At 45.5% G+C, this 20,050-nt stretch overlaps 4 protein-coding genes across 7 annotated transcripts; 2 read left to right on the forward strand and 2 right to left on the reverse strand.

Annotated features, from left to right (window-relative positions):
* Positions 1-1,694: 1,694 nt before the first annotated feature.
* dlk2 (delta-like 2 homolog (Drosophila)) lies at positions 1,695-6,051 on the forward strand. 2 transcript variants are annotated; one of them, XM_029834826.1, is made up of 6 exons: positions 1,695-1,738; positions 3,489-3,582; positions 4,309-4,366; positions 4,461-4,591; positions 4,724-4,868; positions 4,947-6,051. In XM_029834826.1, the coding sequence occupies exons 1-6, from the start codon at positions 1,733-1,735 to the stop codon at positions 5,755-5,757; spliced, it is 1,245 nt and encodes a 414-aa protein (XP_029690686.1). In that variant the 5' UTR covers positions 1,695-1,732; the 3' UTR covers positions 5,758-6,051. The 2 variants fall into 2 exon arrangements, with proteins under 2 accessions (XP_029690686.1, XP_029690687.1); XM_029834827.1 differs by lacking the exon at positions 1,695-1,738 and adding an exon at positions 2,881-3,064.
* Positions 6,052-6,180: 129 nt separating this feature from the next.
* On the reverse strand, positions 6,181-9,749 carry lrrc73 (leucine rich repeat containing 73). Of its 3 annotated transcripts, none has more exons than XR_003888176.1 (7): positions 9,200-9,743; positions 8,390-8,685; positions 8,143-8,303; positions 7,630-7,752; positions 7,450-7,550; positions 6,809-7,321; positions 6,181-6,645 (listed from the first exon to the last, which is right to left on the reverse strand). XR_003888176.1 is itself a non-coding variant. In XM_011603206.2 (7 exons), the coding sequence occupies exons 2-7, from the start codon at positions 8,659-8,661 to the stop codon at positions 6,575-6,577; spliced, it is 972 nt and encodes a 323-aa protein (XP_011601508.1). In that variant the 5' UTR covers positions 8,662-8,680; positions 9,200-9,749; the 3' UTR covers positions 6,181-6,574. The 3 variants fall into 3 exon arrangements, 2 of the variants coding, with proteins under 2 accessions (XP_011601508.1, XP_029690688.1); XM_011603206.2 differs by having other exon boundaries at positions 7,078-7,321; positions 8,390-8,680; positions 9,200-9,749; XM_029834828.1 differs by having other exon boundaries at positions 7,078-7,321; positions 9,200-9,746.
* Positions 9,750-10,048: 299 nt separating this feature from the next.
* mea1 (male-enhanced antigen 1) lies at positions 10,049-11,578 on the forward strand. Its single transcript, XM_003963922.3, has 4 exons — positions 10,049-10,177; positions 10,430-10,696; positions 10,766-10,877; positions 10,958-11,578. The coding sequence occupies exons 2-4, from the start codon at positions 10,433-10,435 to the stop codon at positions 11,155-11,157; spliced, it is 576 nt and encodes a 191-aa protein (XP_003963971.1). The 5' UTR covers positions 10,049-10,177; positions 10,430-10,432; the 3' UTR covers positions 11,158-11,578.
* Positions 11,579-11,822: 244 nt separating this feature from the next.
* ppp2r5d (protein phosphatase 2, regulatory subunit B', delta) lies at positions 11,823-19,991 on the reverse strand. The gene is made up of 17 exons (XM_011603187.2): positions 19,325-19,991; positions 17,219-17,299; positions 16,893-17,070; positions 16,443-16,642; positions 16,182-16,292; positions 16,000-16,092; positions 15,794-15,924; positions 15,663-15,722; positions 15,475-15,583; positions 15,347-15,400; positions 15,096-15,266; positions 14,892-15,019; positions 14,584-14,685; positions 14,423-14,495; positions 14,160-14,195; positions 13,944-14,060; positions 11,823-13,878 (listed from the first exon to the last, which is right to left on the reverse strand). The coding sequence occupies exons 1-17, from the start codon at positions 19,349-19,351 to the stop codon at positions 13,741-13,743; spliced, it is 1,809 nt and encodes a 602-aa protein (XP_011601489.2). The 5' UTR covers positions 19,352-19,991; the 3' UTR covers positions 11,823-13,740.
* Positions 19,992-20,050: the final 59 nt, after the last annotated feature.

The raw sequence follows: 20,050 nt of genomic DNA on the forward strand, positions 1-20,050 counted from the left end.
TCTCCCCATTGAACAGAAAGACGAAGACAATGTCCAGCTGTTCTACAACAATGCAGATCCCCTCCATTGACATGGCAGTTATGGGAGCAATGGGAGATATGGTCAGCATGCACTGGTTTGAGTTCTGACAGCTGCTGGTGTCTCTCTGATGTGCGTGAATGAGAGCGACAAATATTTCTGATCAGAGCTGATCAAATATTTCACAGATTTAAAATGTAGCCTTTCTCTTCATCAATAAATCATAGATTTTTACTGATTTGACAACAGAAAATAAAACAGAATAAATGTCCAATGCAAGTCATTGATAATTTTCAAAGTTATTGTTCTGAAATGAGAATTTAAAGTTCAATATTAGTTGTTCAAATGTTGGCCAAGTAAGTGAAACATTTCGGTGCTAAATTGACATCAGACAGTGAAACTGTGATTGAACAGAAGGAGTCCCTGAAAGAAAAAAAAGAAAAAGCATTCCTGATGGAAGCAACAAGAAGTGAGGAAAGAAGGGTCTTAAAGAAATGAGGATGTAGGGAAGGACATGAAAAAACAAAGGAAGTAATAATAGAAATATGTGGACATGGGAGAAGGGGGGAGTTCAGCTGCTGTAGTGAGGGAGGGGTCAAGGCTGCCCCTTCTACTGAATAAACAGAGGGTGATTGTGAGGCAGGTGGTCCGACTCAGCTGCTCCGCAGGTTCAACCCTCATCGACCCTTCAACACCCCCGACTCCCCTGCTCACCGCCTGCGTGCTGCACGCCGCCGCTCACATTTAGGCTCTAAATGGTGTCACTGACAGATTCTGTTACAACTGAAGAGCCTCAAACTGAAAGTGAAGGACGGTGGGTCCACCAGCCATCAAACCTTGTTTTAAGAACGCTGAAGAATTACAATCTATATTATTTTAACTGGGCAAAAGTCAAGAATCAACACTGGTGTCTGATGGAGGGCATTTCAAAGGGAGGTGAGGAAGAGGAGAAGGTTTTGTTGTGAGTGCTGGTCTGCCAGCGATCATGGGAAAATTCAAGTTGTGGTACCAGTGCCACCAGTTCCAGCTCTGGGCTGACTGAAGTTTATGAACAGGAAAAGTAAGAGAAAAAGTCATCAATGTGACACCCGACTGGGGTGTGAAGGACAGTTTTTGGACAATTGGGTACGGGCAGTTACCAAAATGATGATGCCTAAATGTAATCAACACTGAGCTTTCAGTTTTCAACTGTTTGTTCTACAATTTATCCCTATAATGGCTCTTTGGAGTTCACTGGAAACAAATATTTAAACAATTTGTGCATCATATTTATGAAGATTTCCAAAAATAAGAAGCCCAAAGTCAATACCCAGGGGAACCCCGGGTGTGTCCATCTAAACTGTCGAGAATGATATGATGAGAAATGGTGTCAATGTTGGATTAAGCAATGCTTAACAGACCAGATTCACAATCATTTTTTGATTTTGCTTTGAAGACGACCAACACAACTGGGTTTTATGGAGATTACTAAAACCAGAATTGCATGTGAAAATGATGAAAGCGACAGTGACACTGTTGATGGGTGCGGTTGACACCAGATCAGAATTTAATTAAACACCACAAACAACAGGAGACCTAGTTGCTCCACCTCCACTACACTGTGTGTGTGTGTGTGTGTGTGTGTGTGTGTGTTGTGTGTGTGTGTGTGTGTGTGTGTGTGTGAAATGTCCAGAGGGACTTTGAATGCAGCAGCAGAGGAAGAAGAGGCTGCCAGATGAAGGTAAGATCTGTTCGTTATGCACTTTAATTGTTTATTGTTGTACTTTTGGGTAACTTCAGTTTTGGGAAAGATACTGATTTTTTTGCATCTTGGTGCTGTAATGTTCATCAGTATTTATCAGATGACTCCACTACCTTTCAATGCTGCGGTAAAACAACCTCACCTGCTACAATGTGCTTTGCGTTACTATGACAGCGCGGCAAATGTGAGCTGTGATGCTGCCATCGGTGAGATCCGCAGCAGAATAATGACACGTGTTCTGCTTTAACGGCTGACCTTTCAGAGGTTAATCAGTGTGTTGGTGATAATTTAGCTAAAGCATCACTCTATACTTCATTCCAAAGCATCTTGGAATGAAATAGAGTGATGTCACCCACCACTATTACCGGTAGAGTCTTTCAATATCCTCAAAATAAAAACGGTTGATCAGAGGGTCTTTGTTCTGTCAGTTTGACTTTTGATGTCCACTATTTCTGCCCAATAAATGAAAGTTGTGTCTAAAATCACGTTCTCTATAAATGGGTAGTTAATTTTAGCATGTCCAGAAATGATAAGTTTTACTGTTCTTGGTAGATCAAATGAAAATCAATCATAACACTGATAATTAGATGTCATTTACCTGCATGCATGCTAACTAGCCTACTGTTAACTCAAAAACACAGCCTCTTCTTGTTGCCATGGCAGCTAGTTTTGAATTTGAAAGAATCCAGACAGTAACAGCTCGAACACCTAAGACGGTCTTACTGTAGATCATTCGACTGACATCTGTAGTATGTGCTATTCCAAGGCAGTAGTGGGCGGGGCTTATAAAACAATAACATTTGAGTAGGGCTTTAATGTTGAATTGTTCCAGATTACATCTAAGAGAAAATATACTTAGTTACTCTCTGCTGCGGGTTCAGGAAGCGAGCAGAGGATCTGCTGCATTACTCAAGAATGTGTGTCTGTATGCATGTGTACACATTGAAGCATTAAATTGGCCACCTGTTGCTATCCATTCTCTAACACACACCACGCGCTCGCGCGCACACACACACACCTCATTCTTTTCTTTGTCAGGCACACTGAAAAAAAAAGATGTGTGTGTGTTTTCTTCACTCACATTCCAAAGCACACACATGCACGCAGAGTTATCTAGGCATGTCGGTTCCTGTCTTTGCAGAGGTTGTGTTTGTCACTCTGCTCATTATTCCTACTGCCTGCCAGTCGAGCGTGTGGGTACAGAAACCAATAAGTCTGTCGCTACAGCAACACACACTAAAGAAGTACAAGAACAGCAGGAAAGTGACAAGTTGAAGACATGTGAGGAGGAGACGCAGCAGGTAGGTACAGGACTTCAGAAATTTATGGGTTGGATTAGAAGCATAAATCTCCCAGCATGCTCTGCAGTAGATATGGGCAGAGAGCCACTGTCAGTTTGGGATTGACACACTGGTTATCAAAGAGTGATGCCATTTTTGCTTTCTGCTGAGAGTTGAGATGAAGGGATGAAGTGTTATTGTAAGAGTGTGATGTCACTATGCCTATGAGGCATGTTGGTCAAATAACATCATCAGACGTTTGCCAATGCATTTGTCAGAATGTTGGGATTTACTTCTGGCAACCACATTTGATGAGGTAATCAGAGGGAAAATCCGCCCCGTTACTGCCGAGCTTCCCTTCCCGTCCTCGAAGATGATGTTTCCTTTCTTCAAACTGATTATAACAAAAAAAAAACATCCACGAACGTCTTTGTGAATTTCTCTTTCAGAACGACATGCGTTCAGTACGTACAGCCGCCAGCCTCCTGCTGCTCTTCTGCTACATCACTGTGATCCTTGTGGCACCGCTGTGCACGGGCCAAGGTAAAGCCCCCTTATCACTTTTGCAGAGAGCCCAAAAATGTCTGCTTTAAGTCAGAGTCAGGTGGGTGTCATATATAATAATGAGGTTCTAGTTTCTTTTAGTGACTTACGAGGGATACAGGTACTGCTTCTGAACGAGCTGATAACTATACTTTGCATTCACGTTGTCATGGAAACCAAGGCTATTCCCTGCGAGATGATTAAAACATCAATAATCATACAATTTGCTTGTACCTCTTGTAACAGAAGGGAGGAGCCTGGCTTGTGGACACAAAAAGAAATCCTCCTTAGATGCTAAAGAGGGCACTTACGCATCATTGCGACATCATTTCTCTCAGAGATAATTTCTCTTACAAATAAATAAAATAAATACAAATAAAACCTTCCTGGTGATGCCTTTGCAGCCTGTCAGACCTGTCAGACTCAGGTGTCTGTGGTGTTCGGTGGTCCATCCTGCGGCTGTTTAAGCTCATGTTGGAATTGCCATATAAAAGAATCCATGCCAAATACCAGCTGACACTTGATCCACTTCAGACCCACACCGAGGGTCAGAGGTCATGGCCGGCGGTCGGTCAGTACGTAGGCAAAATATTCTTGTGACAGCCTGTATATAATGAGCCTCCTGCCCAGATCTAATCTTCAGTAATGGGAAGTGAAGCTGACCTGATTAGCGCTAACGTGCTACCTCTGCAGGGGAACTCATCCACATGTTCTTGCTCTTCACAGGAGGCGCATGCAGCTGTAATGACACCAACAGTCGCTGTGACGATTCAGGAGTTTGCAGGTGAGATTGGGGTGTTGGACCGTAGCAGAACCGATCGAACTCACCTGAGCTCTACTGAACATGCAAAGATCACATGTCCGATGTGCATTTACAGGTGTGACCCCGGATGGGAGGGTGAGCAGTGCGAACGCTGCGTCCCAAAGCCCGGCTGTCGCCATGGCTCCTGTCAACAGCCCTGGCAGTGCAACTGTGAGACAGGCTGGGGGGGGCGCTTCTGTGACAAAGGTACAAAAAACAGTAATTAAACTAGTTGTGACAGAGTAAAAGTTCTCTGTCGTGGTTTTTAAAAATAAAGATTAAATAGAGAAGCTAGGTGATATGAGTGTGATGATGCATTTACTGTGTTTGCTGCTTCAGACCTGTCCGTGTGCTCAGAGAAGCAGCCTTGTCGTCATGGTGCCACCTGTGTGATAGAGGACAATGGTGAATATGCCTGCATGTGTCCTGAAGGTTTCTATGGCAGGAACTGTGAGCTGAGGGCGGGACCTTGTCACCAGAGGAGGTGTGTCCTCCCTGTCCTTCCATCAATGTCAGACGTTTTATTTTGGTGTTGTTCATGCTCCTCTTGGTTTGTCTCCAGGTCTCCGTGTAAAAATGGCGGGCTGTGCGAGGATGCCAATGGGTTTGCTGAGGAGCTGACGTGTCACTGCCTGGCTGGTTTTACAGGACGCCGCTGTGAGAACGATGTGGATGATTGCCTGATGAGGCCGTGTGCTAATGGAGCCACCTGCCTGGATGGTGTGAACCGTTTCTCTTGCGTCTGTCCAGCTGGTTTCAGTGGACGTTTCTGCACCATCAACCGGGATGACTGCATCAGCCAGCCTTGCCTCAATGGCGGCCGCTGCATTGACCTTGTTGGGAGCTTCCACTGTATATGCCAACCTGGTTATACTGGAGCCACCTGTGAGACTTTGCTCAGGGCCACACAAGGCCGGGAGGGAAATACATTCAGAAGTCACAAGACCACTGAAAATAAAAACGAGGACAGGGGCACTGGCAACAGCAGTAACCATGGTGACAGGCTGCTGGTGTCAGTAAGTGAGCGTGGTGGTGGTCTGTCGGAGGTTCAGCTGGTCATACTGTTGATTCTAGCCACGATTACACTGGGTGCCGTGGCGCTAACATCTGCCCTCATACTGCATGGGCGGTGCCAGCACCATGACCGCGCGCCCTGCTGCACGTTGACGTCAATGTCATCACATAAGCAGCAGCAGAAGACCAAACGTCAGGGGCGCTCAGACGAGCAGGAGTGTCGGATTAGCTTCCTGAATGTGGCAGAAGCAGAGAGGAAAAAAACAGACCAGCAAGACATTTCCCACATTGCACCAACCCAGATGTCTGAAAGCTCCAGGAAGGGTTGTGAGACGCAGAACTGCTGGAATGACGCATAATTGCTTGTTTAATGTGACAAAAATTGTTTTGAATTTTATTTTGTTAAATGTTGCACAGTTTTAAATACTAAACCTGAGATATTGTTCACAACATTTTAATTTTCTTTATAAATTAACTTTATGCTAAAAATTCCAGTATAAACAGTTAAGTCTCCCTCTGCTGGTGCTTATAGTAACTACATTTAATAATATTACCACTTCAACAATAGGGCTAAGAAAACACTAAATTAGCATTTTGAAAGCTGTTTTTAGGTTTCGGACTGTAAAAAAGAAAAATTAAAATATGGTTAGGTCATGAACAAAGAATCCACTTGTCAGACTAACAGATCAATTGAAAGCATTTTTAGCATTTTTGCCATTTTGTGAACAAGTGCGTCTATAAATATCAAACATCATTCCCTGATGAATGAGTCAGAGCCGTTCTCGATATAAAATTTTATTACTGCGATGTTTCAGCAGCAAATATCCATCACAAACGTCTGAGTGTAAACATTAAAGAAAACTTTAATGCGTTCAAAATTACAAACTAACCTCCTGTAAGCTAGACCCTACACAGTCTCACACCTGATACATCAAACACTGCATGTTAAAAATACCACATACTATGTTATTTAGAGTAGTCTTACCCACAATCCTCTGCACAGACAGAAATGGGGCAAAGTTCAAGGATGTGTTTTATAATGAAAACAGACTGCAGTACACATTCGGTAAAGGTGGATGCACAAAAAGGATGAAGAAGGAGTTTGAGTTTTGCAGTGTCGAATGAATACAACATAAATCAAACTGGAAATGAGCATCTCCGGAAGGTAGGAGAGGGTCACAGCTCAGTCTCAGCCAGTAAGCTCTCACCTACATCTGATGTCAGTAAGACCACCTGGGTGCTGAAGTCTGTGGGGTCAAAGAGTGATAAGGTATATTTAAAGGGATCGCAGCCATTTCTTCCCACCCTGTCTAGCATTAAACAAGTTATTGATCAGCAGCTGACCACCACATAATTTCAGGCAAAAATGTGTCAGTGGAGCTCATGCAAGGGCCTTGTGTACTTACTTACCCAATTTGAAAATAAGTTTGTTACGGTAACATCAAAAACCGTAACAGAAAGAGAACAGAGAGAACGTGCTCAAACAAAAAAAACACACAAACCACGCAACAATCACACTATCCCAGGTCACAGATGTTGCAACTACCAGACCAGCACAACCAGAATGTCCCATTTCAACCAGGAGATAATAGGAATGTACCAGCAGAGCTTATATGCTGATGAAAATTGCCAGAAAATTGAGATTTGAAGAGAGAAGAAGGGGGAGATTCAACCCTTACTGCTGTGGGGGAGGAGCCAGGTGGGGGCCTGCATGCTTCTGATTGGCTGGTATTTAAATCTGACTGGCAGAACTGCCCTGTTGGAGGTGGGGTCAGACCGCAGGGGCGGGGCATCTCTGTCGTCCTCCTCGCCTTCAGAGAGCAGGTCACAGATCTGCTGCTGCAGCTCCGGGCTAATGGAGTTCTCAGCCAGAACCAGAACACGCAGACTGGTGGGGTAGTTCTCAACCATGTCCAGGAACACCTGCACAGGAACAGTCAGAACATCTGTCACCCTGTGCTAATGACCCCACAACAGCAGTTGAAAAACTGATCCAGAATCAGCGTGAAAGGCGCACGCTCCCCTGCTGGACAGTGTAATGTTAGGTCCACCTGTGCAGATTGATTGGTCAGACCAGTTCCTTCCAGATCCAGAACTTCCAGTGTTCTGCTAGACGCAACAGCCACCGCCAGCATCCCTGCAATCTGATCACCTGCAGGGGGAGCAAGAAGGTTTAAGCCGGAAAAATGACCAGAACAGTCTAGCGAACAGTAGTGGCTGAGAGCAGGTACCCAGCGGGTTATAGTCCAGATTGAGCACCCGGAGCTGAGAGCTGTGAGCGACAGCGATGGCCAGTCGAGCCCAGCCTTTGGAACTGATTCCTGGGTTGGCACTCAGTGTGAGCTCCCTCAGACCTGCGACACAGATGATGTAACACAGGACAGCAGAGTCTCCTGATTAGTGATGGGATGTCTGATGTAATGAGTCTAGGGAGATGGTCTGGTTCCACTTGATCATGTGACAGTGGACTGAGACCACAAGTTCTTTGTGCTGCTGGTTCAGAACTTAGTCACAAGGGGAAACTAAAACAAGACCTTGTTAAAAGAATAAATCCACACATGAAAACCAGTGTAGTACCAGTAGCTGGCTGCTGAAGAGACTGAGTGCTGGTTTGGTTCTAGGGTGTTTCTAAGGTCACCACAGTGTCAGACATTACTCATTTATCACTATAAACAGATGGATTTAAATGATCAGAAAACAAAAAGAAACGTAAGTAATTTAAGAAAAATAAACGTCATCGTTACCGGACTTTGCTCCATCAGGTGGCAGCATCCCACAAATGAGACCCAGTGCCTCGTCTCCAAGCATGCAGTCTCCCAGGTCAAGGCAGACCAGTGTTGGGTGGGTGGACAGCGCCGGGTTCAGGGTTACCAGGCCAGCATCCAACAGTGGGCTGCCATGGAGACTGTAGAAGAGACACGAACAGAAGCTCAACATCCAAACAGTTTGTGAGGTTTAGTGCGTAATTTATTAACTACTGATAACATTTACAAGAGGGTCTGCAGGGAGCGGTTCGTCTTCAGGGCATCAGCCAGGTGTCGAGTGCGGCTGATGCTGGAGACGACCCCCAGGTTCAGGTTGAGCTGGGCGAGTGAGCGCGACTCAGCAACACCACGGCAAACATGTCCAAAGTCACGATCAGAGAGCTGGCAGCCACGAACGGACAGCAGCCGGACGCTGTCCTCCTTCAGGCTTTCGCAGATGTCCTGGACCTCAGCTGCCGACAGCAGCTCCCCTGTGATCTGGATGGAAGCCGGAAGCATCCTGGGAGGACTGGAACACCTGAACTAGCACAAAGAGGAAACATATCAGATGCTACAGCTGCCATCTTGGTCTGATAGTGGCTCAGGTATCAAACTGCTGCAGAATCGACCCTTTTAACCTTGCGTGCAAGCCAACCTTTTTCATAAATCTGTTAACAATTAAAGACCGAAATGCCAATTTACTAATGCAAAGGAGACGCGACAGATGTATACTGCAGCCAGCCATCGGGGGCTTCCTCTGCCTCTGCTGATCATGAAAAGAGAAAACTATAATGAAACTGCTCAGAAATCAGAAATCATCACATGTTTTGATTATGCTCGTTGACAGGTAAAATATCTTCCAACATAAGGTAAAAATGGGAAATTTAGCAGTAACTTAACCATATGAGACAACGGATTTGATCATCATTCAACAATTACTACAAACAACGAGTTAATATTTTCAAAACACAGCAGACGTGATAACACGTGTATTATCAACGATTACAGGCTGATCCACATCAACTGTGGCGTAATAAGATCAATGTCATCAATTAACCTGATATATTATTGATCAGCTGAAGAGCAGTGGATCGGGACTTTCACGCGCTGATGTCATCATTAGCTGGTTCTATAACTGCGCAAAAGGCCACGCGCAGCTTCTGACGCGCTGGAAGGGGCTCCAGAGATGATCGATCTGTGTATCAATTGATTAGGATTAATCAGCAGCGGAGTCAGGAGGCGGAGGTGTCCTGCAGCAGGGCAGGGGTCTTTCTGTCGTCCAGTGGAGCTTCGCGGGTGTCGGTGTGTTTCTGCAGGTGAGCGTTACTATGAGAACCAGGGAGAAAGAGACGGATTAGAAAGACATCTCACTCTCATGTGTTTGCCGACAACGAATCGGGAGTGGATCTCGTTCAAAAAGGGGGCAGACAAGAATAATGTTGATTTGAGCGAAATACATTTTAGGAAAACAGCTTAAAAGAAAGAAAAGACAATGATTGATCATCTATGAATTGAACAATTTCACACATTATAATAGCCAAACAAAACAATGACACCTTTACAGTGACTCCATCTGTGACATAGACAATCTTTACAGTTGTGACGTAACACGGCACAAACCCTCCTACCGATTATCCTTTCGATACCGCTACCGGTTTCTGTAATTAAACGTTTAATTTCATGATAATTCAGCACTAAAAAAAAACCTGATCCCCACTTTCTTCTTTTTGTTTTATCCTTAATCTTTTTGAGAAACCCAATACCCCATTGACAAAGCATTGCTGAACTGGTGTTTATTTCGCACAAAAGATCAGCAGGATAAAAGGATATTCAGTCGTCGGGATTCATTGGTGTTGCTGTATGACATTTGACTGTTTTAGAGCTGAAACTGCGTCGCCTGCTGATCACTCGGTGCTCCAGCAGCTGAAGCGCTGACGTTTGCGTCGGACAGCATGACGTATTACGCAACACGGAAGTGTTTTGTTCGACGATCAGCTGTACTAGCAGCGGCTAACAGTGGCGAGCAGACACACAGGTAAGAACTATCATCACTTTACCCCCCTCACCCCCTCGCTAGGAATAATAGCATTAAAAAATAAGAATGGCGATGATGGTGGTGATGACGACAGCAAACATTGCAGAAGTAAGCGTCAACAGCCGCTCCTGATCATCATCTTGTGTAGTCAACTGCGCGAATCTTGTAGCTTCGAAGCATCAATCGTCGGAGTGGTGGAGAAACCTACGTCTCCTGGGTTACTACTCCATCATTCTTTGCACTGTCTCTCAGTGGATGGAGGTGATGGGTCCCGAACGAGTGATGCAAAACTCGGAGGGTGATTTGGGAGAAGAGGAGCGTCCAGCTGACGGAGCACAGCTGCCAGTATGGAATGGAGGAGAGGAGGGAGAAGAGGGGATAGACATGGAGCTGGATGGAGAGGAAGAGGAGGAGGGCGAGGAGCAAAGTGGAGGGTATTATTACCAACCTCTGAACCAGGAGCCAGGGGAGGATGGGGACGATAGGGGGGAGCTGCAAGATGTGCAGAGCAGGATACAGGTGAGTTCTGTTGAGTTATACTCCAGTTAGGGCGTATGACTTTGTTCTTAGCGGCAGTGTGACCTGCAGGTGATGGGGCTCCACCTTCCTGAAGCCCCACCTCCAGACAGCGACGAGGAAGAAGAAGATGCTGAGGTGGCAGCAGCACAGCGGAGCCGGGCTTCCATCCCCATGGATGCAGGTGAGGCATGTCCTGCTCTAGTTTTCATCCTGACACCGCCCACTTCCAGCCTCCTGACACCATTTCCTGTGTCCCTGTAGACCACGTGGAGCTAGTGAAGAGGACAATGGCAGCTGTGGCATTGCCATCTCTCAGTGTGCCATCATGGGCCAAGGAGATCTCAGATGACCAGTGGGAGGACGTGGTCCAGAAGGCACTGCAGAGCCGCCAGAGTGCTGCTGCCCTGCAACTCATTCGCAGGAACAACATTACTGGACCTGGACACCAACAGGACCACTGACAGGTGGCCAAATGTATGTGTCACCAATCGAAAACCGCCTCTTTTGTGACATGAAGTGGAACAGTGGGAATCTAACCCAGACCCTTTTTGTTAATTAAAACAGTCAATCTAAAAACATAATTGCTCAGTTTCACTCAAAAAAAAAATAAAATCACTAATTACATCCAGATTTTAAACCAGACCATATTAGCAACCACATTTCGCTTCAGTGCCTGTTTGCTGTCATACAAGAACCAGGTTCTGACTCTGGAACAAGACTGAGCTGTCATCAAGGACACACATGAAGCTGAACCACCTTTCCAGTTTTTCTACCACGCTTCTTTTTTGTTGGTTCTCTACCCCTGTAAATAATTTGTTGTTAAAATGTTCTGATGTAACGAAAGTTTGCCATCATCTGATAAAGCTGATTTTCCTAAAGGAACACAGTCTGAGATGTTCATTAGCTCATATCAACATTAAATAAATAAAGCTTACTCAACGTACTAGTATTATTTTCCAATTGAGAAAAGGGGAAATTATATGATTTTAAATCCTCTGGTGTCTTTCTTCACAACTCACCAGGTCAGATAACCAGTCTTCCTTCCTGGACTTTCAGTGTTAAAGTCTGATCTGAATTTGCGCTTATCTGATTGGCTGAACCAGGAAAAAAGAAATCACAGCCAATATGCCAAAGATGTTTTTCACTTTATTTCTCTACTTTGTGTATATGAACATCTGTACAAAATCAGACGACTCAAAATAAACATCTGTTCAGGAAACAGGAAGCAGCATTTGGTGTGGATAGATTACCACCCCTAGCATTTCCACCTCACTCTTTCAAGTTTGAGTCATTGCAGATGACAAAATAAATGTTTCTGACAGAGTTCATCACATGAAAAACATCCAATTTTATCCTCTGATCTGTCACACAGAAATCACAGGAAGTGAGCACGTAGACATTTAATTTGGTTCAGCCGCTCACTGTTGGCAAATACTGAACAAAGGGGGAAATCTGCAAATCAGAGTTGATTGAAATATGGCAGCTTTTGCGAAGCTGCGTGGTGAGAGCAGGAGCGGATACTGCGCTGCTGGAATGTAACCGATGTCGATAGAAAAAATACATGCAACAAGAAAAATGAGAGCATTATGCCGGGGCGTGGCCTGCAAGGAGGCGCTGTCGATAAACTGCAGTTCATTCGTCTTCCATCTGGATTTTTTCCCTCCAACTTAAAAAAAAAAAATCCATCTGTGTTTTAAACACCTTCAATCTAAACATTCAGTTTGGTCTCTAAAATACGAGCCAACGTTTGTCGGAGGCCAACGTCCGTCTGTCAGATAACGCAAATTGTAGCTTCTACCACATTTATCCAGTATTTTCTTCTAGAAAGGTGACATTTATCTTGACGCAGAACAGAGAAGATTTCTGTTTGGTATCACAGCAATGACGGAGAAGACAATGATCAAAGCAAACAAAGACAGCAACATTTTCAGAGCTGATGTTACACCATCCTGACCTGATCCACCTGGAATCATGAAAGACTGACTCCAAATGTGACCATATCAACGTGTTTGCACAGAAAAGAGCCAGCAGAGGATGAGGAGTCTGTTTTTCTCGTCGATTGAGAACTGTCCATGATACTGAAATGAAAGATGCGAGATGTCACATACCCTGCGTGGTTTGTGGAATTTAGAGAAAAGGTCACATGGCTGTCACGGTATCCTAACAGCCAATCAAGCTCTTACTCAAGGGGATCAGAACAGACGTGGGCATTACCTGTAGCTGCTTCACAAAACAGTTGCAACAAGAGACACAGGAAGTGATCAGAACAGACTTGAGCTCTCAGAACATTCTGATGGTTCATTTTTTTCCCCCGCCAAAAAATGAAGACGAGAGCCGGTGCTCAGAGTGGTCTGGAAATGTCCCACAACTCTTGAACACATCACCATGTCTTGACATTTTCACTGGTCAAAACGAAAAGGATGAAGTGGCGTCCTCATGCAAGCCACCTCTCATTGGTTTAAAACTGGTGATGTCAGATAAATATGAAAATAATGCAACCTCTGCTGGATGCTGATTGGATGGCTACATTCACTGTCTTCATTAGAGGAAAGGTCACTCAAACACACATCCAGACTTGACGAGTGATTGGTTGGGGTCAGGTGAGGGCAGCGACTCTGAAGTGAGCAGATGAGCTCATCTGTGCCACGTTTACATGACAGACGGGATGTGTGGGAGCTGAATATGGCAGAATCTTCAGGGTCTCTTGGTTCCGTTTAGTAATTCCAGCAGAGAATTCCTTTGAAACGCTCTATAGTGAACCTGAACAACACACAGCTGGCCACTCATCAGCACACCTCGAGGAGCAGAAGCACACCCACCGTATTCAGAGCCCCAGATGTAATTAGTGCAACATGAAGCTGATGTGATCATCACATGACTGCAGACGTACACAGTGTCTTATTTGATTTCAGCCACCAGGGATCAGAAGTGAGGAGGTTGGTTTTTGATTTACTGAACGCAGTGGCAGCTGAGTCCCAATCAGTCCTCAGGTTCCTCCACGACAGGGCGGGCAGGGTCACGCTAAGCAGGGACCCTCTTCCTGGTCAGAGAGCCTCCTGGTTGGCTGTCAGGTACTCCTCAGCTCTCTTGTGAGCTTCGAGAGCTTTGATGGTGTACACATCCTGTGGCAACTCCGACTTCCTTCTCATCAGGATCTTGTCTTTCTTCAGGTCCTTCATGCCCTGAGAGAGGAGCAAATCAGGTGAGTGACTGACGGACTGATGTGGCGATCAGTGAACAGCCGTACCTGTGAGGCTTTGCTCTCCACAGTCTTCTTCAGCAGCTGGATATCTTCAGCTGTTGGAGTCTCAGTCTCCATTGTGTAGACGTTTACAGTCGTACTATTGTCGGAATACAGCATGTACTGCAAGCACAAGCACACGACCACACAAAACAAGATATAACGGACTCACAAAGATCCAAGTAGGAAGCCGGGCCCCCAAATTGAGCGACATTTACTGACCTCGTGTGGGTGGAGTCCAGGTCGGAGCTTTTTACTCTGAAAGAATGAACATCCAGAGGGTGTGAGCGACGGATGGAGATGAAAATAAAATGACAAAAAAGACCAGAGCAGAGAGAAGAAAGCTGCAGAATCACCAGTAGTAACTTAGGAACTATCAGACCGTGTGAAGTGGATTTGAAGCCTCCGATTTATCACTGATGGCAAAGGAACGATACAGGGTTTGATTTCCTAAAGACCTCTAGACGGAGAACAGAGAAAAATACCTGTGGATTCTGTCGGGCCAGCTCCTCGATCTTATGCCACACCTCCTCTCTCTCCTTCAGCTTCAGTTTCTCTCTGCACAAACACAAACATACAGGGTTACTTTACCGACCCCCCCAGTGAGTCTCAAGTGCTAATAATATTTATTTTAAAACTGGATTACTTCTGTTTCTCGGCCTTGTACTGCTGCGTGCAGTCATCGAACAGTTTCTGGTTCATCTCCATGAAGAGCTTCAGAGCGTTGTAGATCAGACCGTGGATTGTCCTGAACACACAAGGTTCGAGGGTTAAACCAAAAGGAGAGGAGAGAAGGAACTTGGGGGGGTGAGGAAACGGCCGATGGGTGGAGAAGCAAGTGACAATGGTGCTGAAACAGCAGAGAGGCCGGGGCTGAGCAGGGAGATGTTGATTTAAAACACTGTAGCTAAAAACGCCACAAAATAAAGACTTTAGTCTGTGTGTGAGAGGTACTTGTTCCAGTGGCTCTTGGAGTTCTTGTAGAGGGCGGGGAACATGATGGGGAGGATCTTGGCGGCGTTGTCACTGATTAGACTCATGATGTACTCGTTGTTCCAGTAGTAGAGAGCTCTCTCTGCCACCTGAATCATACACGGTCACGATGATCTTTGACGTCACCGCGACATCACACTCCAGTGCTGGTTCTGCGTGTCCTACCTGGAAGTGTGGGCTGGACACACATTTAGCGAGCTGTCTGAAGAGCGGCTCCTGGACTTTGACGAACTCAGACGGCTCAATGACGTCCAGGATCTCCTCCAGCTCGTTCAGGAACATCACCTCCTTCGGACTGTGAGTCTTTGGCCAGAACTTCAGGAGACCTATGATCACCTGAAGATAAGAGAGCACACCCACCAGCAGGTCAGACAGCCAACATTTAACAATGTGACTGTGGAAAAACAAAGACTCACGGGTTCGGTGAGACTGCTGTCTTTCTCCAAAAATTGGACCACACAATACGCCAACTGTAGGAGGAAAGGCGGCAGGTGAGACAGGTGAGTGGGATCAGTGAGATGCGAGGAGGACAGGCTGACGGTACCTGTGGATGATAGACACTCAGACTCTTGACTTTATGGAGTGGCAGCAGAACTCGGATCAGAAACATCTTGTGTTCTTCTTTCAGAGGGAGAGCAAAACCGTTGATGATGCTGCGAGGCAGACAGGAGGGGTGACGGAGGGAAAACCAGGAAAATCAAAGACCTGTGATAACACAGGTGAGTGCGTTACCTGCCCAGTATCTCCAGCAGCTCAGCAATACCATTGTGGTGTTCCGTCTCATAGATGAACCTGTGGAGCAACACAGTCATGCTGGGAACATTGGAAGGTACGTTGACCGGTCAGGTGATGAAGGTGCTGACCTGTAGAATATATTATTGATTTGGCGACGGATGTAGGCTCGCAAGCCGAGGAACTTCCCATAGATTCTGTGCAGGATGGTCTTCAAGAAGTCTCTTTCTCGAGGGTCTTCGCTGTCAAACAGCTCAAGCAGCTGCAGCAGAAGGTCCCACGTTAGAAAAAGCTTCAGGTCACAGGTCACGACTGTGAACCCGACAGACGTTCTTACCGACATAACAAACTTTTGGTCGATGTATTTTTTGGCAATGTTTGGCTGAAAGTCCGGAGACTCCAGGAAGCGAAGGAAAAACTCATACACCAGCTGAGGAGACACAAGGTGCACGTCAAGTTAGCCTGGCTTCAACGTGGATCACGTGCTCATTACGGATAACATCAGGACTGGTCACGCACCTGTAGGTGGGGCCAAGCGGCCTCCAGTGTCGGTTCATCCTCTTCAGGGTCAAACTCGGCTCCAGTTGGGTTGGAGGATGGAGGAAGGGTCCGGAACAAATTGACCGAAAACTGACAGACACATACGACAATAACTCAGTAAATTAGAGGTTCGCACTATTGGAAAATGAATGAAATCAAATGATCGGCTTTGTTTCAAATGACTGAATGATATAAACCCCATGAGAATTCAGGACATCAGGACTTTTTCACTGGTCTCACCATGATGACAGCCTCAGGGTAGATGCACTCTGTGACCACGTCGCTGTTGTGAGTGATATACTCGACCATTTCGTTGAGACCGGCTCGCTTCACTTCCTTATACTTGAGGTCGCTGAGCGGGTCGCTAACAAAGTCGAAGAGGACGCAACACTGACGCAGCTTCTGGACAAATAGCTCTTCCCGCTCTATGAGGGGTGCATCTGCAAAGCACAGCCAAACTTTTCTCACCCTCCAGGCGTAAAAATTTCACAACTCCGATGTTTGAAAAATAAAATATTCCTGTAAGTGATCGCTCACATCTGAACTGTGAGAGAAGTCACTGGAGGCTAACGCTAACCTGATACTGTGTTTTCGAGCAGTGTGTATTTGTGTTTGACACAACGTGAAATGCCGAGATGACAAACTTAAATTGGGAATAATCAGGTATAATTAGCATTAGCCGGCGACCACCTTTGAGTGCGGGCAGTTTCTGCAGCTCTCTGTTCTTGGTGAGGCTGAAGCGTGATGAGCTCTGCCGGCGCTCCTTCTTCACAAGCTGAGGACCCCCGGAGTATTTGATCTTATTGAGCTGAGTGGGAGGAGGAGCGCTGTTACTGGGACGCTTACTGCCGCTCTGCTGCTGCTGGGACTGAACACACAGAAATTACATTCCAACTGATGCATGCTGGGGGCTCCTTTTCCATGCTAACACTGTCAGATGACAGAGGTTTGGATTACAAAGTCTTAAAGACTGAATTATTCTGGTAACTAGCTGAGGCTGCGTGTTGTGGACCCACCTCGTCTGAGTTCTCAGCTGCAGAGTCTTTCCCACTGCTGTTATTGTTCTTCATGCTGCTCTTAGCAGACTTACTGGTTTCCTGTATGCACAGAAGAAAACAGAAAGTGACTTTTGATGGATGCATGGACCAAACTTTAGTGGCCTTGAGTAAAAGGTTTCACTTGTTTGTTGTCACACATGTAAGAAAACTATACCAAACAACTTAAAGATCTCACCTACAGTGAAGGACACCGACCACAGAAACATCTGTAGGCCCACAAACACCTACAGATGATACATGCACAGGACCCCTAGAACCAACTATTGGCATCTACAGGCTCCTACAGTGATACAGCCTCCTCTCAATCTCAGCTCAGAGACATTTTGGTACATTCTCTCAGGTGCTTGTGCAGGTTTGAAGCGTGTTCTGAGTGAATGGTGTCCCCGTCCAGCATGTACACCTGCCTCCCACACAGGCTCCAACATGTGAGGCATGATGTCATTGAGCCAAAACAACGACATTGTAAGAGGACCTTTCCTTTTTTGTATCTGGATACCACCAGCAAAAAAACAGAAACATGTATTGTAGTCACCAAAAAACAATTTTATATCTATTATATTGATTTATAGTTCTATTTTCTGAATACAAGTCTGTTCCCAGAAAAGGCCCTTTGTAGAGCACACAGAATAAAAGACCAGTAGACGGTGTACGGTCACCACAGCTGGCTGCAATGGACCATTACAACTTTTGTCTGGAGACACAAGGATCCCTACAGTATGAAAGGCAGCACGAGGACCTAAAAGCACAGAAGAGGACAGACCTGAGGACAGACCACTGACAGTATAAAGAATCATCACAAACACTGAAAAGTGCCCTTTTTAATAGTGCAATGAGGTTTCAAAATTAATGGGTTGGATTCTTTTTTCTGGTAGTATAACAGAAGATAATAAAAGATACCTAGAATAAAACCTACTGAAACCTGCTTATAGTACTGGAATAAACTAAATAAAAAATTAACTCAGGTCTGTGACTGTTCAGGAGGGCGGAGTGCGTCAATCCTCGGCAACCCGGCTTCTATTATCCAAACAAGTCTATTATCACCAAGATTATTATTATGATATTATCTTGTTTAGGTAATAGAAGCCTGGTGGCTGAAGATTAGGGCACTAATGTCCTGGATGATTGAGAAACATTTTGCAGTTACTGCCTGAAAAAGTCACTTGAACACTTGAAGAAACGATCAGAGCAGCAGATTTGTTCCAAAGTAAACTTCTGGTTATTTTCTAAAGGCAACAACGATTCAGTCAACACTTAATCTGCACAAAGTTGTGTTTCTCCTTTCATCCCTTCAGCATGGGACATGTGACTGAAGTCATATATGCTGCTCACATGATGTTAACCAACCTATCTCCTTGACAACGCTGCAAACATCAGACGTTTGCTATATACTGTTACTTCATACACCTCCGAAGTCAGATGTTTGAGCCTTCATGGTGATTTTCATTGTCCCTGACAGTTCTTGGGGTTAAAATACACTTTAATTGTGACCCTTGTGTGCAGGGACGCAGTCCTCTGATGGAGATCTGGGAGGGTCACAGGGGGGTCTGGATGAACCACCACCCATTAAACAAACAGCCAGTCCTCGCCTGGCAGAGGCATGACAAGAGAGTGACAATCAGGCCGCCTTGAATCCAATTTCCATGTTTGATGAGAGTACTCGTTCATGATGAGTCACAGTGGGGAGAACCAGGCTGATGTCGTTTTCCAGCCGGGTGTCCGCAGGATAAATTATTGAAGGGACCAGACAGTAGTTTCTCCGTGGAGCTCCAGGGCGGCAACAGCGGGAAATCTGCGGTTTGTTGACAGTGAACAGCGCGCCTGAACCCGGGCCAGGCACGCCGCCGGGGTGCGGTGTTTAACGGTGACACTCCGCTCCCAGCCGCAGGCGCTGATTTATGATGCCACTCTGCAGCTAGCGATTAGCTTCGTTTAGCCTAGCTGTCCTCTGCTAGCGCGGCCTTAGCGTGCTACATTAGCCAGACAGACAAGGTCTCTTAGGGCCACAAACACCGACAGTTTCACCCATACGCTAAAAACGACAAGGGCATGCAGCCGCCTGCTCACCTTCTCCTTCTTCGGCTTGTTTGGCATCTTAAGCACGTTGCGGGATTCTCTTTCAAAGAAGCTCCGTGATGTTTTTACTGGGGCTCAGACGCTGTCACCGGTTCTGTTTCAGATCCCTGGGTCCCTTCTCTCTTCCTGCAATCCGATTGGCTGCCGATGTGTAAATCTGCCTAGTGACTCACGGAAGTAATTTTCTGATTGGGTGAAGGGAAGTTATTCGGAGAGGGTGTGGCTTGGAGGGAGGTGAGGGCAGAAAACGCCTAGTCTTCCCAGCAACAAAACACCTTTAATCTAATCACGCTTACTTTCCAAAAACAGTAATGTCAGAAACAGTTTAATTTTGATTATACTATCAAACCCAGGGTGACTGCAGGATTCTTGGGGCAAAATGGGCCCATCTCACAAAATCCAAGAATCTCTGGAGACTGGATAAATCCAATAGTTGCACATATGTAGAGATGCATCTGGAAGAATGTGCTTCCAAGTTTAACAATAGATGGGATGTTTATCAGACATATTGCTAGTTTTTGAAACCAACATAAGGCACAAGTGTTCTTGCATATTGAATGAAAATGACCCACATTTCAAAAATAATTATTTTAATAGAAATTCATGATATGTTGCAATATAAAGATGAGCAGATGCTTTGACTCACCCCAGCTGCTTTTTGGCCTCTGGTGGATGTTTTTAATGTTTTTCCTGTGAAAAGTAAAAGAAGCTGGTTGC

Source organism: Takifugu rubripes, chromosome 4 (assembly GCF_901000725.2).
Source record: "Takifugu rubripes chromosome 4, fTakRub1.2, whole genome shotgun sequence".
NCBI classification, from domain to species: domain Eukaryota; kingdom Metazoa; phylum Chordata; class Actinopteri; order Tetraodontiformes; family Tetraodontidae; genus Takifugu; species Takifugu rubripes.